Raw genomic sequence first — 20,661 nt, 5'->3', positions numbered from 1 at the left:
TTCCTGAAGCAACCTGTGAGCTCTGGTGAATTCCATGCCCAAAAGGGTTAAGGCAGTGCTAGATAATAATGGTTGGCACACAAAATATTGACACTTAAGGCACAATTTGGACATGTTCACTGTGGGGTGTACTCACTTATGTTGCCAGCTGTTTAGACGTTGATGGCTATGTTTTGAGTAATTTTCAGAGGAAGGTAAATCTATACTACTATACAAGCTGTACACTTTTTAAAAAGGGAAATCTCTCAGAGCTTGAGGCTGTCCAAAAAGAAATTAAACAGGAGATAAAGAGGGCTAAGTTACACTACAAACAGAAAATTGAAAATAAATTAAGTAACAATAATTTGAGTTCCGTGTGGGACAGCCTTAAGATTATGACCGGGCAAGCCAATAACAAAAAAATACAGTGGCACTAGATCAAATTCTAGCAAACAAGCTAAATAACTTTTATTGTAGATTTTATGTGCATGATTTCAGCAATGAAGTGGGTTTTTTAAGGAAATCTTTAGCTGATTCCAGTGATGTAGCTATTTCTTTTAATGTCCACACTGTCACAAACGTATTCAAACAGCGTAAAAAGAGAACGAGCGCCAGACATATTGTGAAGTTTGCTGATGAAACGGTGATAGTGAGCCTGCTTAACAAAGATGAGAATGCCCATGGCCCAGTTATTCATTATTTTACCACCTGGTGTCAGGAAGCATTTTTTGTCATTAAACGTGACAAAGACAAAAGAAATGCTGATTGATTTTAGACGCTCCAAACCTTTACCTGTCAGCACTGATATCAATGGGCAGGAAATTGAAGTTGTGGAGTCATAAAAATATTTGGGCACCATATTTGACAATAAGCTGACTTTTGAGTGTAACACTGACTCTGTTTATAAGAAGTGTCAGCAGCGTTTGTATTGCCTTAGAAAATTGGCTAGGTTCCAGGTGGATAAGACCCTGATGTGCTTGTTTTACCGTTCCTTTAGTGAGTCTGTAATCACTTTTTCCTTTAGCTGTTGGTTCCGATCCTTAAACATTAAAAACAAAAACTCTTTATCAAGAGTGGTTAAAGTGTTGGGCAAAATAATTGGCATGAACCAGGAACCTCTGCAGGAAATGTACGACAAAAGGGTGTACAATAAAGTGAACTCCATTCTGTCTGACAGCTCCTATTCCCTTTATCAATATCTGGAGCTCCTCCCATCAGGTTCCCTTTTCAGACTGCCACCAATCAAAACCAACAGATATAAACATTCCTTTATTCCTTTTGCGATCTCCCTTCTTAACTCCAGAAGGAAGAGGTAACTTGTAGCAGTGATTTCCAATTTGCACTGTTTTTTTTTGTTTTGTTTTTACCGGCCTTTTAACGATTTTAATGATTTTTAATGATTTTGATCTTAATAATGATTTTATGATGCTCTTATGTTACTGTATGGCTGTAGTATCATGCCTAGTGTGCCTAAATTATTTGTGTATATCTGTGCCTTGCCTCTGTGTTTTGTTGTTTTATATGTCACGTTATATGTTATATGTCATGTCACACAAATGAATTGCCCCATTGATGACAAAAACAACATAAAGTAAAGTAAAGTTCTACTTGCATGTTCCTCCCATGTCTCCCATGCCGGGTTTTCTGGCTTCCACCCACAGTCCAAAGACATGCAGGTTAGGTCAACTGGTGATCCTAAACTGGCCGTAGGTTTGAATGTGAGCATGATTGGTTTTCTGTCTCCGTGTGTCAGCCATGTGATAGTCTGCTCCCAGATTTTTGATGTTGTCAAAATTAATGCAGCAGAGTCGGCACATCATTTGACACACTTCAGTTGATACCCATAGCATACATCAGCTACCTCATGCAAACAGAAGAAATGGCCAGGATACAGTAGCTGTAATATGCTGGTCTGTGGAGAAAATCTATTTTTAAAAAAAACTTATTTTCTGATGAGTGTTCACCCACAATGACACAAGTCAAGAAACAGCATCTGTGTAAGCTTACAAAAAAGACACTGGGTTGTGGTGTTTTGACATTCATCTCCCTCCGTACTCCCAGTTCGTAGCACGCACGTTTTGTATTTAACCCTGACTACTAAATTGTCTTTCACATGTAAAATATGCAGAGTTCTACTTTAAATATAATCAATCTGTATGTAAATACATATGGAATAGTTATAGGATGTTTATGCATTTAGACAGGAGGGTTTCTCTTTTGTTTGTAAGTCATGTTTGTTCATTTGTTCTCAGTGGTTTCCTCCTGTTGTTTTTCCAGCAGTGTTTGCAAGCAGAGGTTGATGCAGCAGCCATGTGGAACACTCTACTATCACATACTCTATAGCTTGGCTTAATAGCTGTTGTGAAAACACATTAGAGTCCCCTCTCTTCTACTTGTCTGCCCTGATGCAGACATCCCTCATTTCTATCAAACAGGCAAATATGAATCATGGAATGATGGCCTCCTGAGATCAATGGAATGACAACAACTTTCTTTCCTTTTCTCTTTCTTTTTCCCTCCAACTCTTTTTCCCCTTAATGAACAGCAGACATTTTAAAATCAAACTCTCCTTGTTAGTGCTCATCTGAAACTTCATCCATGCTGTTCACTTGTTGCTTATTAGAGTGTTCATCAGCAGGAAACATCACTATATTGTACAGGTGTTACAGCACACATCACTCAGTTGTTTTTTTGTCTTTTGTTTCAGTGGAAGTCCATACCAACCTGGTCCCCCCCAAGAAGGTGCAGCCAGGCATGCTTCAGTCCAGCTTGGTGCACGCCAGCGTGGCCACCATGCAGAACCCGATGGGCTGCTCTTTGCCACGGCTTTCTGTGTCCGCCCGTCCCCCCAGCATGGTGACCAGCATGGAGGCGGTGGCCGATGGCTCAGCCTCCTTCACCATGATGAAGCTGAAGACGGTGCTGGCGGTATTTGTAGTGGTGGTGGCCTACCTGGTGGCGGGGGGCTTGGTGTTTCGAGCGCTGGAGCAACCCTTTGAAAACAACCAGAAGATCACCATCACAGCAGAGAAGGCTGCCTTCCTGCAGAAACACCCATGTGTGTCCCCAGATGAGCTGGAGGCTCTCATCAAGGTAAGAGCAGCCATTGGTCGATACCTGCAGCTTTTTCCTCATCCCTGGATGTGGTCCCCAGTGAGGACTCAGGTCTACTGAAACCTGAGCTTCATATCGATTCGACTCCATTCAAGCTCCACACACACTCCAAACTCTGCCAGCTGACCTTGAATCAGGTACAAACCACACTAAGCTGTCTAGTACACACAAAAGTGTAGGCTTAATGGCTCCCTTTCTTTCCAAACTCCTTGAGGTTATGTGAATCTAAAAATGATATTGCACTGAGATGTTTTTGTATGCTTTGAAGGCCTTAACTTCACAATTACTTGAGAAACAGAATATCTCTGGTTGGTACGGTGTGGCATGGTGCATTTTCCTGCTGGGGGGTCCACTGCCATCAGAGAGTGCTGTTGCCTTGCCAGGGTGTACTTGGTCTGCAACATTGTTTGGGTTGTTGGAGCACATGAAGCGGCATTTACATGAATGCCAGGACTTCCCATCTGAACACTGCATTGTAATGAGATGATCAATGTCATTCACTTGGGGTGGCAGTAGCTCACTCCATAGGGACATGGGTTGAGAACTGAAGGGTTGCAGCACAAGTTGCTCGAGAGGTGCCAGTCCACCTCCTGTGCACCAGCAAGGTTCTCTGAGCAAGGCACCAAACCTCCAACTTCCCTAGCTCTCCTTTTTGGTCTGGTTTAAAACCAAAAATTTGCCAAATAGGTGCATCTGCATTCTTTTTAGTAATGAGAGCTGACATATTTCCTGCTGGAGTTAGGGCTACATGGGTCATTACATACAGCCTCAAACATATGCTAGCTTGTTGTTACTTATTTGGTAAGCTAAGTTTCAATGTGATGAAGTATGGAGCAAGCAAGAAAAGAAGAATGAGATTAAATATAGTGCAAAATTTATAACCGGCACACAGTTTTATATCTGTCTGTTATTGTGGACAGGTGAGGAAAATTATTGTGGCAATATTACATTGAACAGTAATCTCATTATACCCCTGGGCCCTATATGCATATAAAAGAGTTTGCTTTTTATTGTAGATGGTGAAATCACTAAATTCTTTGCAAGGCAAAAGAAAGTGGGGAGAAGACATGAAAATGACAGTTATGGAACTACATTAAAGCAAGGTGAGATGTCAGTTTCAGATCTAAGGATAGAGTGTTGGTCAGACACTTTCCACAGTGCAGGGCAAAGGACAAACTCATGGCCAAGTTGACTGCGAAGTGGTGAGGATGTACGTTAATATAACTCAAAGTTCACTCAAAGTTCACACGGTTCCAAATACATGTCTCCAGGGAAAAGTCAGGGGGGAAAGCCTCCTTACAAGACCACTCGGGACTGCTTCCTTGTTTATTCCCATCTGCGCACTGGTCGCGTGATTTCAACATACATATGTTCATACATATGTATGTATGAATATGTATGAATTGGGGTCTTTGCAATTGTGCATTGAGAGATATTGTTCTTAAACTATTGGACTGTTTGCCCACTAGGGGTGGGAATCTCTAGGCACCTCACTATTCGATTCGATTACAATTCAGAGGGTAACGATTTGATGATAAAACTAATTCACTGGAAACAGATGATTTGTCATTTGTTAAACTCTAAGCTGGACATGTGAAGGCTTCTCCTCTTGCCATCTGAACTGGTAAGAGACCTCATGTTCTTTGTTCTTCAACAGAGGACAGTTATTTGACACCCATCTCCACAGGATGCCCCACCTCACACTTCAGTGAGACACAAGTCGCAAACCTGATTGGATGGTACTTTAACGGTGTCGTGATTCTGTGATGTCACCAGGCAACTGTAGAAGTTCTGCTCCCTTCACACAGTCTCTCTCTTGTGCTGTGGACCTTGAGCAGCCAAGACAGGCTCCCTTTCCTCCTGGGCCCAGACAGGCCTCTCTTTCTGTGGGGCTGCAGCCCAATTCAGACCTTTGCTCCTTGTCCCAGAACCATTGAAGGATCGAACGGGGGGACTCTCTTTTTCCTGGACCACGACTTGCCCTCGTTCGTGGCAGGAGCATAAACTGAAACCAGAGAAGTTATGTGCAAACACAAGGTTTGCAAATAACTTTCCAGCAACAAGGAGAACCAAGTTTTGCAAATAACTTTCCAGCAACAAGGAGAACCAAGTTGAGTTAGCACCCCAACGTCTAACTCTGCAAGGTCCCTGAGCGATCAGGGGCCTGTATCACGAAGCGAGATCAACCTTTCCTGGGTTACCCAGACCTGTCCTGGGTTGACTAACCCTAACAATGGCAATCAGGATAATCGGTATCACGACGCTGGATATCAACTCGGTAACTCAACCCAGGGTTGCTTTATCAAGAGCTGTGAATGCGCACGCAGCGGACCAATCACAATCATGAGAGAAGCGTAGCGTCACTGAGCGTCCTCACTGAGCGTCCTCACAGAGCGTCCTCACAGAGCGTCCTCACAGAGCATCCTCACAGAGCATCCTCACAGAGCATCCTCACAGAGCGTCCTCACAGAGCGTCCTCACAGAGCGCTGTATGTGAGGAGAAAAAAGTATTTCACGTGAGGATCAGAGATTAATTCTACTAAAATATGAGGAGGAGAAAAGCAACATTACAGAAAAGGCCAACACCGTGGCAGCTGCAGGAGGAGGAAACATGCATGGCAACGCATAACGGGATGAATAATGTTTAGTTTTAGTTTAGATTAGTTTATTTGCACATAATGCTAAAAACAGACGGTATAAAATTTACAAGATTAAAAAAAGAAAAGTGCCAGAGAGTTTAGAAGCCACTCAAAGCTTATCAAAGAAATTCCCCTGTCAAAACATCAATGAAATCACATAATAGAGAAGAAAAAAAAATGAGTAAGGAAAGAAGAAATAGAGGAGGAGAGAGGGAAAAATCAAGACAAAACAAGGTAGCAAATAAAATTATGTGTAGGTTAAATTTCTCATCACTGGTTCAAGTAGCTACAGTACCTGTACCTGTACATCTGACACTGATGACACCCTTGAATCCCATGAAATCAATGCTGCGCAGATGAATTGCGTGTATTACAATTATCATCTAATATCATTGCGTCTGATAAATTGGTCTTCTTTGTCATAACGTTATATATGCTTCAATAAAGCTTAAAGCTGATGCCACAATTAAATCATATCAACACCAAATTGATAGTCTGAATAAAATCATCCTGATACTGAGCTGTGTTAGAAATTAACAGCTGTGCAAAAATATACCTAGTCTGCCTCTTTAAAAAACAAAAAGGAAAATCCCTCAAACACCATGAGGTGTAGACATGATAAGCTACTTTCCACATTTCCAGCAGCAAAACTGTCAATTAGGCCCATTATCTTTAACAGGGATCATTTCCTCCAACAAAAAAAATGTCGGCACTAATTAATGGTGCTATTAAGTGTCCGCAAATTATCAGTTTCTTTCTTATGAAGGGGTGGGATGAAAGTTCGACTTCTTTCCACTCCTTTTTGAACAATCTTTTCATTGTCTGTTGTTGTTGCTTTCTTTTCTTTTATAATGTTCAAAATAAACTTTCAAATCAAAATCAATCAAATTAATTAAACTTCTCGTCATGACTGGGCTGCATTTCTGTCAGTGGAGTCATTTTTTTCCGAACAGCTGATTGGCCAGTGGGTGGTGCTTTTTATAGGATCAGATTCAACCCTGAACTTACCCTGCTCCGGAGCAGGATAGCCGTTGAGAGTAAGTTACCATGGTGATCTACCCCGATAAGAACTGAATCGGCTTTGTGAGACCGAAAACCCAGGGTTAACCCTGAAGTTACCTCGCTAAGACATTAATCCTGCTTCGTGATACAGGCCCCAGCTTTCTTGGATCTGCACCTTCGGAACAAGGACACAACAAAGACAGCTTCTGGAACCACAGCTTTTTCCAGCATTCTTCTGCAGGCTAACAAAGCAGCACACCACAAAGGGACTCTATCTTCCATCCATTCAAGGATTGGTAATGTAACAACTGGGCATAGATTTATCACAGCTGTACAGGCTAAGCAAGACTGTTTAACTTGTTGTATGTGATTTAATGCTGTTTACTGAGTTGTTGTGATTGATTGCAGTTAGGTTATTGGTTAGTTGGCTTCACCAAAGTGAGGATAGTTTGCTAATGCTTTTCATAGACAGTCTTGCATGCAACTTAACATCATCTGTACTAATCCAGACCCTTTGCAACACATATCATGTTCACATAGACTCATTTACAAATAGGCTTTCAACAGAGCTACACCTAAAGATGCAACTCAAAGTTCCCGCTTCTTTTCCTTTGTCTTTGTCCTGACCACACGGTCAGACAAATACCTCCCCCGATCTGAAGCCAGCCTTGATTCGGCCATCTTGTAGTTCTCTGTTGTCAGCCATTTTGTTTTTTTTAGACCAAACAGCCCTGTGATTACCACACCCGCCTTTCTCTCTCTCTCTCTCTCTCTCTCTCTCGCACACACACACACACACACACACACACACACATTTGTACCTTTAGTAAATTATCATTAATGATTACTAATTATTTCAGATAGCCTATATGAATGGTAGTCTTGTTACTTTTGATCAGCTGTGTCAGAAATATCCCTAAAAAACACTTTTTAAATATTTACAATTGAAGCATATCATACTATCTAAAAATAAGAATTTAACATCTGAACCACCTTTATCACATCTTGAAAATCTCACGATTCTGAACCTGAAAGGTTGAAGTCAAGTTTATTTATTTTATAAAGCTCTGATAACATATGATACAGAGTCTACTATAGATAGGCTCAAGGCATGGAGACTAGATCTTCAAGAGGACATAGAAGAGACTGATTGGGAGAAGACAAGCCCGAGAATGAAATTACTGCAATACAAATGGTTAATGAGAAATTACATTACCCCAGTCATGCTGAACCGTTGGTGCCTTGACATCCCAGACACTTGCATTAAATGTTTAGAAGGAAAGGGTACTCTGTTCCATTGTGTATGGGAATGTCCAAAACTGCAAAAATACTGGAAAACAGTTGTTGGGAGTCTATCTGAGATTGTTGGAATGAAGGTACCTCACCAGGCAAAATTGTGTGTACCTGGCATATATCCGAAGAACTTTGCTACCAGTTCACAACAGACAACTCTAACTGACTTTGGACTCCTGCAGGCCAGGAGAATGATAGCTCTATCTTGGAGAAAAATGGATATACCTTTGGGAGGCATGTATTGGAAACACTGACTTATATAACTAGAGGAAGGGCAGGAGAATTTGAAAAAATATGGAAACCTTTATTGGAATTTCTTGGGCATTAGGGAACACAATCACTATGAAGCAGCTGTGTGTAGAGTGTATTTATGTTGTTATCATCTTTCATTTTGTTCTTTTGATTTTCTTTTATCTCATGTTTTGTTTTGTTTGTTGTTACTCACAGCGGATAAGGAAAAACTGAGGAGGGATCCCTCTTCCAGGACAGACAGACATGCAATGGATGTCATACAGAACAGATCAACATGATAAATTAACAGTAATTCGTATACAAAATGATACATGAAGAGAGACAGAGAGAGATGCAGGACAGACAGTAATGACAGTAGCTTACAACAACATTAATTTAAGTAATAATATTATAATAATAACTACTCCATACCCATTGAGTAAACAGTTGCCCATGTACAATTTCACATGGTGTGTGTTTGGGATACAGGTCATAGGAAATTGCAGATTAAATAGTCAATTGAACCCAATAAGAAGAGCAATGTATTCAGACAGTTTTTGTGAATTTGATAGTACGATTGCTTTATCGAAAGTACATTAGTACCATTGCCAATAGTGGTAATGGGTATCATTTTTCAAACATGGGACAAACAGAATGACTGACTGACAGAATGACACACTGAGAGTTTACGTGATTATGTACAGCATACCATACGATGACTTTGTCATACCAAAAATTAGAAAAAACCCCCAATAACATTCGGCCACAGGGGGAGCCACAGCGATCGGTCGCATTTTAGCCATTTTTAAGCATTTTTCTGTTGTTATAGCGCCATCCAGTTGCCAATTCAAGTTAAAGTTCTCCAGTCACCTTGAGGCATCCTGTTCTACATATCTACGAAGTTTAGTAAAAATCAATATGCCGGTTAGGCCTAGATAAGAAATTAGCTCTCTAACGCCCCCATTTTGTTTGATCGGGTCAATAATGGAGGGGTCCCCTCAGATTATGTGTGGTCATATGCCTACAAAGTTGCGTGGTGATCGGTGAAACCCTTGAGATGTTATACACCTTTATGTGATGAGCCACGCCCTCCGCAATATTCATTGCCTTATACAAGCTCAGTTTTCCAACTTCTGCCAAAAGGGAACTTTAGATGGTCCCTAGATTATGTTCACCGAGTTTCATGCAGATTGGTCAAACTTCCTGGGAAGAGATCGATTTTAAGTGTTTTTCAAAAAATTCAAAATGGCGGAAATTCTATATCATCAGAAGTTATGGGCTCTTGAGGCAAATTTGTTCCTCATGAGGAGAGGCATCTCTGTGCAAAGGTTCATGTCTCTACGACATACGGGGCATGAGATATGCCCATGTTTGCAATTTCAATCGGTTGCTATAGCGCCCTTCTTTGGCCAATTGATGTAATAATGCCTCATTCGTATCCTCCCATTACTCTCTACCACTGTGCCAAATTTGACATGGATTGACCAAGTCACTGAGGAGAAAAACGTGGAACAGACAGACAGACAGACCGACAGACATAGTTTTCGTCAATATATTCGTCATTATATAGTAAGATTACGGCTATTGTGGAACAATATGTTGTTGGTATATATTAATATAGTATATGTATGTGACAATAATCATATGTGTATAATAACAGTAGAAGTATGACTAATGATAACAGCAGCAGTAGGCATCAGGCAGGACCACGGCAGCAGCACAACCACACATCACTAGGCATGTAACGATATGTCGAATTTCGTGGTGTCGCGATAAAATAAATTCTCGATACCGTTGTGGGAATGCCATGGTAGTTATATAGCTGCGTTCTCCTACAGAGCCGGTAATATGACTGTGCGACTACATTCCCCATAATCCTTTGCATGCAACTGCGCGCGCAGGTGAGAGCAGACTCGTGCAGCTCAGCCTCTCAGCCTCCGACTCTGACCCGTGCGTGACCGGAGGAAACAGCGAATTAAAGTAAGGAGATTGATTGTTCTTCTCTGTGGATTTTCTCCACAGAGAAGCCACACATATCACGTGAAACAGCAGAATCATGGCTTTCCGACAAGACCAAGCACTTGTCGGTAGTCCAATGTTTTCACAGCGAAAAAAAATGATAAAGTTACACTAAAATAATGTATAACAAAGCTTTCATACAGCTTTGCACACACATTACTTTTGGATGGATTACTCGCGAATGCAGGGTCGCACAGAAATGCCACGCAGGGCTAGAGCTTTCCTCTCCTCATCTCCTGTTCTGAGAAAGTGTTAGGGTCTCCTTGATGTCAAGATTGTCAACCTGGTGTGAACAAACTGAGTGAATGTGTGTTTTTGAGTTTTTCTATGACTTCCAGGGAAATGGCTGGGCTTATTTTGGTTTTCTTTTACACACATCTCTACCCACCTCTCTCTCTCTCTCTCTCTCTCTCTCTCTCTCTCTCTCTCTCTCTCTCTCTCTCTCTGTGTCTCTCTGTGTATCTGTGAGTGAGGGATTGTGTGTTATTGAGTTACATTATTTCTAATTTGTTAATTTTGTTGTTGTTGTTGCAGGGTCTGATTGTTCTAAGTTCTGTATATTTGATGAATATTAAGACTACTCTATCCTCATAATTTGATGTCATTCAGATGACTTTCTAGTAATAATACTACACTACTTTTGTTCAGAGTAGGTTAAAAAATACTGAATGTTTCCATTTTCATATTCTGTCACTATAGTTTTAATTGACATGACTTTGTTATGGCACTTTAATGTCTGCCTGCCTAGCAGTAATAGGGGGGAAATGAAAGCACATGTTCAACTGTGTGTTTATTTGTTTATGATACGCTTCCAAGTTAAAAATAACAGGCTGTACAGTGTACATGCACTATTTTTGAATAAAATAGCTATTTTTAACAATAAATTTTCTCTTTTTTTCCCCTTGTATAAATATCGTGATATATATCGTATCATGGACTCTTTATCGTGATAATATCGTATCGTGAGTTTCTGGTATCGTTACATCCCTACACATCACACCATCCAGGCACCGCTGGGATATACGTTAACCTGCGAGTTAGCGAGATGCAGTAACAGGACATGAGCGTTAGCAAAGTAGAGAGAAAGAGAGAAGGAGAGAAGGTGCTCTGTGTATTATAGGAGGTGTATTATAGGAGGTCCCCCAGCAGACTAAGCCTATGTCAGCCTAACTAGGGGCTGGTCCAAGGCAAGCCTGAGCCAGCCCTAACTATAAGCTTTATCAAAAAGGAAAGTCTTAAATCTAGTCTTAAATGTGGAGCTGGTCTGCAACTACTTTCTCAAGGATCTTTGAAAGAAACGGAAGATTAGAAATCGGTCTACAGTTGGCTAACACCTCTGGATCCAGGGTGGGCTTTTTTAGAAGAGGTTTAATTACCTACCTTAAATGATTGTGGTGCATAGCCTGTTAATAAAGATATATTGATCATGTTTAATATGTGAGTGTTAATTAAAGGTAAGACTTCCTGAAGTAGCCTAGTTGGGATGGGGTCTAAGAGACACGTTGATGATTTAGATAAAGAAATCATTGAGGTCAGCTGTTGAAGAGAAATCGGGTAGAAGCTATCTAGATATATATTAGGTCTTACAACTGTGTTTGAGGGCAGATTGGTTCCATTTGAGGGCAGGAGGTCATGAATTTTGCCTCTAATAGTTAAAATGTTGTCATTAAAAAAGCTCATAAAATCATCACTGCCAAGAGCTAAAGGAATACAAGGCTCAGTAGAGCTGTGACTCTCAGTCAGCCTGGCTACAGTGCTAAAAAAAAAGAGTTGTTCTTATTTTCTTCTATTAATGCTGAGTAATAGTTTGCTCTGGCATTGCGGAGGGCCCTCTTATACATTTTGAGACTGTCTTCCCAGACTAAACGAGATTCTTGCAGTTTGGTTAATCGCCAATTCCTTTCAAATTTTTGCTTTATTTGTTTTAATTTTTGGGTTTGAGAGTTGTACCAAGGAGTGAACTTTCTTTGCTTTGTTAATTTTTTTTAAGAGGTGCTACAGAGTCGAGTGTTGTTCGCAGCGAGCTTGCAGAGCTATCGACAAGATGATTGATTCGGGAGAGTTCAAAATCCGTGTGGGAAGCCTCTGTTACAGAAGGACATGGTATTAAATTTAATATTCATATTCATATTCAATCAAATTCATTAATTTCATATTTGATTTACATGATTGATCCTGGGCAGATAACTTTGGTGCTTTCTCTACTCAACTCAAGATGTGACATCGGCTGTGGCTCGAAGGTAGAGCAGATAGTCCACTAAGAACAGCAGCTCCTCCAGTCCACATGTCGAAGTATCCTTGAGCAACATCAGTGTGTGAGTGTGGGTTTGGGATTTTTTTGTTTAATTTTTGAATACATTTTCAGCATACATGAACATAACAGTTACTGTAACATCAAACATGTTCAGAAGCAGCTGTCTGCTACACCATTGGCCATTGGTGCGAGACACACCACAAAGACTAGGGTGACAGATGCTCACCAATGGCTAACCGTCAGCTTCATGTATCAGGGCCTTTACAGTGTTGCTGGAGGTCTGGACAATGCCATAGAAACTACACTGCTCAAAATATTAAGGGGATACTTAATGGTCACAGTATAACATAAAGTCATTTTAACTTTAGGGATACCAATCTGTCCATTTAGGAAGCACAAGTGATTGTGAATCAGTCTCACCTGCTTCAGGGCAAATGCTCTCTTCTTATCTCTCCTGCCTGATTCTTCTTTAGTTTTGTGTCCTGCTAGTGGTCATTATGAAGCGTTACCTGCAGCCCAGTCAGGTTGCAAAGATAGTCCAGCTCCTCCAGCTGTGCCTTTGCTGTGTCTCCCAGCACAGTCTCAAGAGCATGGAGGAAATACAAGGAGACTGGCCATTACACCAGGAGAGCTGGACAGGGCCTTAGAAGGGCATCAACCCAGCAGCAGGAGCGGTATCTGCTCCTTTGTGCAAGGAGGAACAGGAGGAGCACTGCCAGAGCCCTACAAAATGACCTCTAACAGGCTACTGGTGTGTATGTTTCTGACCAAACTTTCAGAAACACAATCCATGAGAGTAGCATGAGGGCCCGACGTCCTCTAGTGGGACCCGTGATGCCTTTGGGGTGGTATGTATCGGTGCATCCGACAATGCCAGGTACCGCCAGACTGTCCAGGAGCTTACTGATGCCCTGATCCAGAAATCTACACTTAATTGAAAAAGCCCCGTTTGACTTAATGTCAACTTTCACTTGAGGCTTAAACTGTTCTATGAACACAATTCAGCCTTGTCTAATCAGTGTTAACTTTAGCCAGGCTGGAATTGGCATCAATTGAGCGCACACACGGAGTATAGAAGCAGCCCAGAACAGTCGATTGTGGAAAAGAGGATATTATGTTGCAAAAGGAAGGGAAAATTAGCTGTGTTCTTTTCTCCAGTGGAACAAACCATGCTGATGGAGCTCTATGAGGAATATGAAGCAGTAACCACTAAAAGGGGCATTAATCAACAAGGCCAGGGAGATGGTCTTGCAAAACAAGTTCTGACAGGCTATATGTATAAGTTATAGCCAGCTTCTTTTTTTTTTTCTTGTATTTGATGATAAATGAACAGTCAGACAGGCTACAGTAAGACTGTGGCTATATTGTCAGTTGGCCAGATCATATCAGATGTGTGTTTAAAATTATAGTGCAGGCTAACTTAGGAGAACTGACATAACTACAATGAATGAACTGTAATCAGCCTAATATATTGAGGTGTGTGAAGCCTGACTGACCCTTGACTTATATTCATTCTTCTGTTACAACATTCATTACAACAGGAGCCATCTCAAAAGCCAGGGAAGAATGTAGCAACAAGTGAAAATTAAGTACAAAAACATTTTCCAGAGTGATAAGTAGCCTGTGATACAATGTGCAATATATCTTTTAAAATAGTAGTTAAGATGTAAATATACAATTTTAGCCACCAAAAACAAGAGAGGCCGATGCCACCACTACTGAGAGACGCTATGGCTGAAGGTTCATGTTGCTGGAGCTAACATAGATTCAGAATAGTAAAACATAGTGGAAATTAATCGTGCTGATGTGCAATAAGATACAGTCACATACATTATAGAATGTATGATGCTGAATTTCCCTTAAACAAAGATTTCAAATGAAATGGGAGGGAGACAGAATGCAGTTTCACGTAATGTCACACATTTTATTACAATGCAGGATACGTGACTTGGAAAGTATTAAATTGGAAATACAAATGAATGACAACAGCCAACAGTGTAACAGCCAATTCACTAATGGTGTAAACTATAAACTGACACAAAAATGACAATAACCACCATAAAGCGCCATGTTCTGAATAGACACATGATAATCACTAATAAAAAGTGACATTTGTTTTTTGGAACATAAAACAGCAAACTTAACTGCAAACTACTAACTACTCAGTCCAGCACTGGGTATGATGGTAAATGTGGGCGTCGCTACATTATGCAGTCTAAAAACTGTAAACTAAAACAAGGGTGATCATGAATAAAATGTGGATTAACTGAAATAGGTCAGCCTGTGTCAAATGACCATTTTGCTTTTTTTTTACACAGTAAAAGTGATCAGACAATTTTTAAAACTTTATTCTTATTATTTTCTTTGGAAGTAAATTAAACACTAAATTAATGCTTGGCCACATTGTGAGAAAACCCAGCAAGCAATAGTCGTGATTTAAACGTATTGGCTATATTTAGTTCCGATTTAGTTTAGCTACATGTAACCCAAATCTAGCCGATTTAATTTTGAAATTGATTAAAGGAGCTATATGTAAGAAATCTAAAGCAAATAGTCGTAAAATCATCCTAATATGTCACAGAGACAAAGGAATAATGTTCATATAACATACTGATCTCACCGACAACAAAAGTACAGCCAGAATATTCGCATTTAAAAAAAAATTTACGGTCCGCAAATCATGTTTATGTTTTGAATTTGTGTTTTGGCCTGTTGCACCACCCACCGCCGTCTACCAGTCACGCAGTCAGTAGAGTCTCAGCATCAGTTAAAGTTACGACTGAGCTACAGCAGCACGGCAAGCAGTATTAGCAGTGTCCCAGTACATAGCATTAGCAGTCTCCTCAGCTGTATCCCGGCAGCAACGTTAGCAGCAGAGAAGCCGGACTTGCTTGAACGGTCCGCTGGAAAACGGAAGATCAAGGACGCGGCCCTGCCACGGCAGCCGCCCGTGGGCAAACAAATCAGTCTCCAGCGTGCTGCTGTCCAGCCACCTCGAATCTGTAGGGGAGGGGGGGCGGACACGACTCGCGGCAGTATTTTGAATTTGAGTGCAGTTACCGTTTTGGTCACATTCTTACATACAACGCCTTTAAACAGTAATTAAAATATGTTTATCTCCATTTTTTGGACATGGTCTCTACATAGCCGTATAATTGATGACGTCTACACTTTGGCTATGGTTAGACGTCTACCAAATTTTCACTGACAGCCCAGATTCAGCCGTGATTTAGCCTAGACGTCAGGTCTTCATGTAGATGACTATTAGACGTTTTTTAAACCAAAAAATGCTTGCTGGGAAATGTCTGACACACGAAATAAAAGTGTTGCCTACGCATAAATGTACTACACAGAAGGGTCTAGTTAGCCTGCCACAGAGCAGACTAGTTCAGCAGTATAAGTTACCATGGTTTCCGAGCAGAGATTCATATATGCCACAGTAATCGAACTGATCTCCCACTTAACCTAGCCAGAATTATTAAAATAAGCCAGGCTTTTCTTTAATCCGCCTTGATGGAATAACCCTCTGGTCTCAGAGGAGATCCCCTAGGACACCATCCAACAACTCATCAGGAGCATGCCCAGATGTTGTCAGGAGTGCATACAGGCATGCAGGGGCAAAACACACTGCTGAGTCACATTATGAGTTGCTGTGATAAAATTCACACGAGTTGGATCAGCCTGTGATTTCAATTTTGTACTTTGATTTTCAGTGTGATTTTGAATGCAGCCCTCAGTGGGTTGATGATTTTGGTTTCCATTGATCGTTGTTACGCCATTTTGTTGTCAACAAATTATACAATTAGTCAGGTTCACTATTTCCTGATTTCAACCTTTGTTCAAAATCTTTGGGAAATTTATAAAATATACATTTTTTGAAAGGTCAGGGTCTGACAAACCCCTAAACTAATGATTCAATTTTTTTCAAAGTCTCTGTGGCAGCCATCTTGGACTTTCAAAATGGCGACCACCCATAACCTGTTTTAAGCTGGCCCCCTAATGATAAATCAAATGGGCCCTGAGTTTATAAGTTAATTACATATTTTTCAAGCCAAAGAAACAAATGGGACCATTTCCAATACATTAAGAATTGAATCTGATGCTGCGTCTGCCTATAATATGTGTTGTATTAGTCAAATAATTGCTCTATCTCTTGTTATTGTACCTCTTATTAATACACTTGACAACTAGCTAGGTAGCATTAGCAGCTGGCTTTAGTAGAACAACAGCAAAGATTACCTGAGTAGCTAGTGTTAACCACTGGTTGACAAACCAATCTAATGTTTAAGTTATTTAGCAGTCGTCAGTTGAGAACTTGCTTGACAGCTACGACATAAGCACAGATGGACAGTGTCATTCAGCCAGGTGACTGTTTCTATTGATCTGACAGCGCAGAAGATGCGAGAAAGGGAAGAGGTGTGTGCTTGATGGTAAATAAGGACTGGTGTGACAATAAGAATGTTAGGTGCTGTCCTGTTCCTGCTCGCCCTGCGCCACAAGGAGAATAAACACCCTGGATCACTGCCATACGCCATTCAGAGGTGGTTACAGAGCAGCACTCCCTGTGTACAGGAGGAGTGACCATGCGGCTGTGTTGTTGAGGTTGAGATATGTAAACATACTTCAACGCATCCCCCAGTGAAGTGAGAGAGATGGAGCCAATCAGAGGATAGAGCACGTTCCAGGACACCTCCATCGATGTCATCAGTGAATTCACTGAGACTGTGGTGAATTTCATTTGTGAAACAACAGAAGCAACTGCACCCAAAACTACAATTAAATCACTCCACAACCAGAGACCATGGATTAACAGAACTATCCAGGATGCCATAAGCACACACACTGCAGCCAGTCTGTAAACATGGACAATTATAAAATAGCAGCATACAATGAAAGAGGAAATTACTAACTTTCAATGCATATGCTAAAGGAGCTGATAGATCACATTTCACTGGAGTCATACCTTGTACCCTGTCATGTGATTAATAAGTGATTGATTTATGTTAACTCTTTAGCTAAATTAACACTGGAATACAGCCAAATTTCTCTAAGTTGGTTACATCACCTCAACATCTGGTAACACAAAGAGCAACAACAATGTTGGAAGCTTCAGCAAAAACAACATTGAGAAAGTTGACACCTTAATGATTTGCTCTACTGTATTAACCCATTTGTGCCCAAATTTTTCTCAATGTTTTTATGCATATAATCATGTTAACTGAGTCCATGAACATGTTCTAAAGTTATTTCCTCCATTTTGTGCTCTCTGTTCTAGAAAATCTCATTTGAATGCTCGGCAACTATAGTTGCCGGCGGGCACATACCTTGTATCTACCCCTCTAATGGTGAATAGTGAATTAGAGCACAAAAAACAACATGTAATTCAGCTGTCTTTACTGAGAAAGACTTTTATTATTTAAACAAGTGTGAGAACAATTTAATTCATGAATTTTGTCATCAAAAAACTTGGAAACGCCAAAATTCGAATTAAAATCCCCTGATTCGCACAAACTAAAATACACTCGCTATAGCTGGGTTTTGGTTGATAAGAAAAAAATGTTGGTTCACAAAACGGGGGATGGAAACAGTTATGTTTGAATTAAGTCTGACGTAGCGCACTTTCACCCCAACTGCTTCCGGTGTTTCCGGTTCACTCACAAGTCAAAAACATTGCGGAAAACAACAACACAAGACTTGTGTGGACGGAGGACAAAATAAGAACATTTCTAGCCTTAATAAGGTGGTAATGCATTTACAAGCTGGTTGCCAACCACCAGAAAACGTAGAAGAAGAAGAATGCGAGACTTGTTTTGTTTTCGGTTCTGCGGAAAACTCGTGCGAGTTCGTAGTTTTCACCAGAGTCCGTACATTTAATGGAAACACACAAGATTCGTATTTCTTTTAATGTGTATTTCCCAATGGTTCGAATCACTTTTGGATGGAAACATAGCTACTCAGGTTCTTGTCCATCATCTATGATGGGTAGTTGCATGTCACCATCAGACACAAAGCAGTCTCCTTTGAGCAGCCTAGACGGTAGGCGTTTGGGATCACAGGTCACATCATCATCAGAAAAATCGCTGTCAGTCTGTTTCGCAGGCATTATTCTCAGACTCTGGCACAACCGAAATGCTTGTGATTTTTGCAGAGGGATCATCTGCATCAAGGATGTCCAAAACCTCTGCCAAAGTATACCTCTCTAATCCTCCTGGTTTATCTCTGTGGAAAACACGAAAGAGTTTGCTCCCATGGCCACTGGGGGCCACCATTTTGTGAAATTAACGCAATTTATAATGGATATTTTTTACCAAACAATTCCAATTCTATATCCCTGTTCACGTACAACAGTGTTAAAGATGTTCTCCCTGTATTTGACATCATTCAGTCCTTCTAATCTACCGCACAGTGCAACACAGTCAGCGCTAACATTGGCAGCACTAATAGCTAGCTAGTTAGTTAGCTGGGTAGTTAGCTAGTGCTAGCTACCAAACACTAGTAATGTTGGTTACCAAATGTTAAAACTAACACTATCAAAAACTGTATTGTTACCAAATATTAGCCCTTTGTAATGTTGGTAATGTTAGCTAACATTATTATCTACTGACAAGGTATGTACCCACTGGCAACAATAGTTGCCGCTTGGACAAATGATTGCATACAGAAAAAACTATGCATCCAATGTAATATTTCTACTGTTTGGATGATTCTAGAGACTTTCATGATTAAGTAGATATATATATGTCAACAAAAAAAATATTATTATAATATGAAAATCACCTTTACTTGTGGGGGTTTGTCGTCGCCATGCCCTCAGTAAGATGGGTCAGGAACTCAACATCGCCATGTGACAGGAAGTATGTGGAAACTTAATTTTTTTTCTTAATATGATTGTCTAAGGTGTCCACTCACATATCATTGATATATAAAACATGTATAGTATTTAGAAATGTATTTTTAAGTGGAAAATGACAAGCATACACTTTGGCAACTATTGTTGCCGGTGGGCTTAAATGGGTTAACAGCAAAACAAAAATCTGCAGATGTTCAACTTACTTTCTCCTCCTCTGACAGATGTCCTGCTTTTGGCAGTGGCAAACACTGCAATTCTGATGGCATCAGGTGTTCTGCAGATCCAACCTTTCTGTACTGTAGGTCCAGAAAAGGCAAAAGCATTATCTACACTGAGTGCATTCTCTGTTGCTGACTGTATGGTTTGCCAGAGTTGGTTTAAGCTCAGTTCACACTACATGACTTCCAAAGTAGGCTACTTTTCACACTACCCAACTTTTCTTGTAATTGGGAGTCTTGAAGTCATTGTGGTGTTAAACTACATGACTGACCAGCAACACCAGGAGGAATCTCTGATGAATAGGCTCATATCTTGTGATGCGTGTGTCAACTCGTGGTACTTACAAATATCATAACAGGGTTGCCAACTCTCACGCATCTGGCATGTGACACATGCATTCACCTTCCATCTCACAGTCTCACTCTACCCAACCAATTCTCACGCCAGTGACAAACGCTGGAAAAAAGGCTGATAGCTGAGTATTTTAAATTAATTTCAGAGCCGGCGCGCCGGGTGGGCAGAGTTGAAGTTTGCAGCCAGACTTCAGAGAGGGGAGAGGAGAGGAGAGTAGAGGACAGGAGAGGGGCAGACTCCACCTGACCGGCGTACCGGTTGAGTGAAATTGAGTGCAGACAAATGTTTCTGTGGAAAACTACTCTCTGATTGGTGCGCAATCCATATTTGCGCTTTGATTGGGCAGCTCTAGTATGGGCTGAAATATGTGCCACCAGAAACTGAATTTGAATCATTTATATTTGAATTTGAATTTCTAAACTTGAATAATTGCATTGAAAAACTGAATTTGAATCACATAATTTGAAATTGAATCATTTATATTTGAATTTGAATTTCTAAACTTGAATAATTGAATTCAAAAACTGAATTTGAATCACATAATTTGAAATTGTATTGTTAATTTGAATCATTGCATTGAAAAACTGAATCTGAATAGTATAATTTGAAATTGAATTTATTTCTATATATCTTCACATTCAATCAATCAATCAATCAATCAATTTTATTTATAAAGCCCAATATCACAAATCACAATTTGCCTCACA

General features: G+C 40.4%; 1 protein-coding gene and 1 long non-coding RNA gene across 2 annotated transcripts in view; both read left to right on the top strand.

Moving 5' to 3' along the window:
- kcnk10a (potassium channel, subfamily K, member 10a) overlaps positions 1–20,661 on the top strand; it is an 84,365-nt gene that overhangs the window by 5,237 nt on the left and 58,467 nt on the right. The window contains exon 2 of the mRNA XM_050058860.1: positions 2,687–3,072. Within this exon, the coding sequence (XP_049914817.1) occupies positions 2,687–3,072 (386 nt within the window). The remainder of the gene's footprint in view (positions 1–2,686; positions 3,073–20,661) is intronic.
- LOC126399103 (uncharacterized) lies at positions 5,028–5,502 on the top strand. Its single transcript, XR_007570854.1, has 2 exons — positions 5,028–5,130; positions 5,168–5,502. It is a non-coding gene; the product is annotated as an uncharacterized LOC126399103 (long non-coding RNA).

This window comes from Epinephelus moara, chromosome 12, assembly GCF_006386435.1.
Source record: "Epinephelus moara isolate mb chromosome 12, YSFRI_EMoa_1.0, whole genome shotgun sequence".
Taxonomy (NCBI): Eukaryota; Metazoa; Chordata; class Actinopteri; order Perciformes; family Serranidae; genus Epinephelus; species Epinephelus moara.
This window is presented reverse-complemented; position numbering and strand designations above follow the sequence as displayed.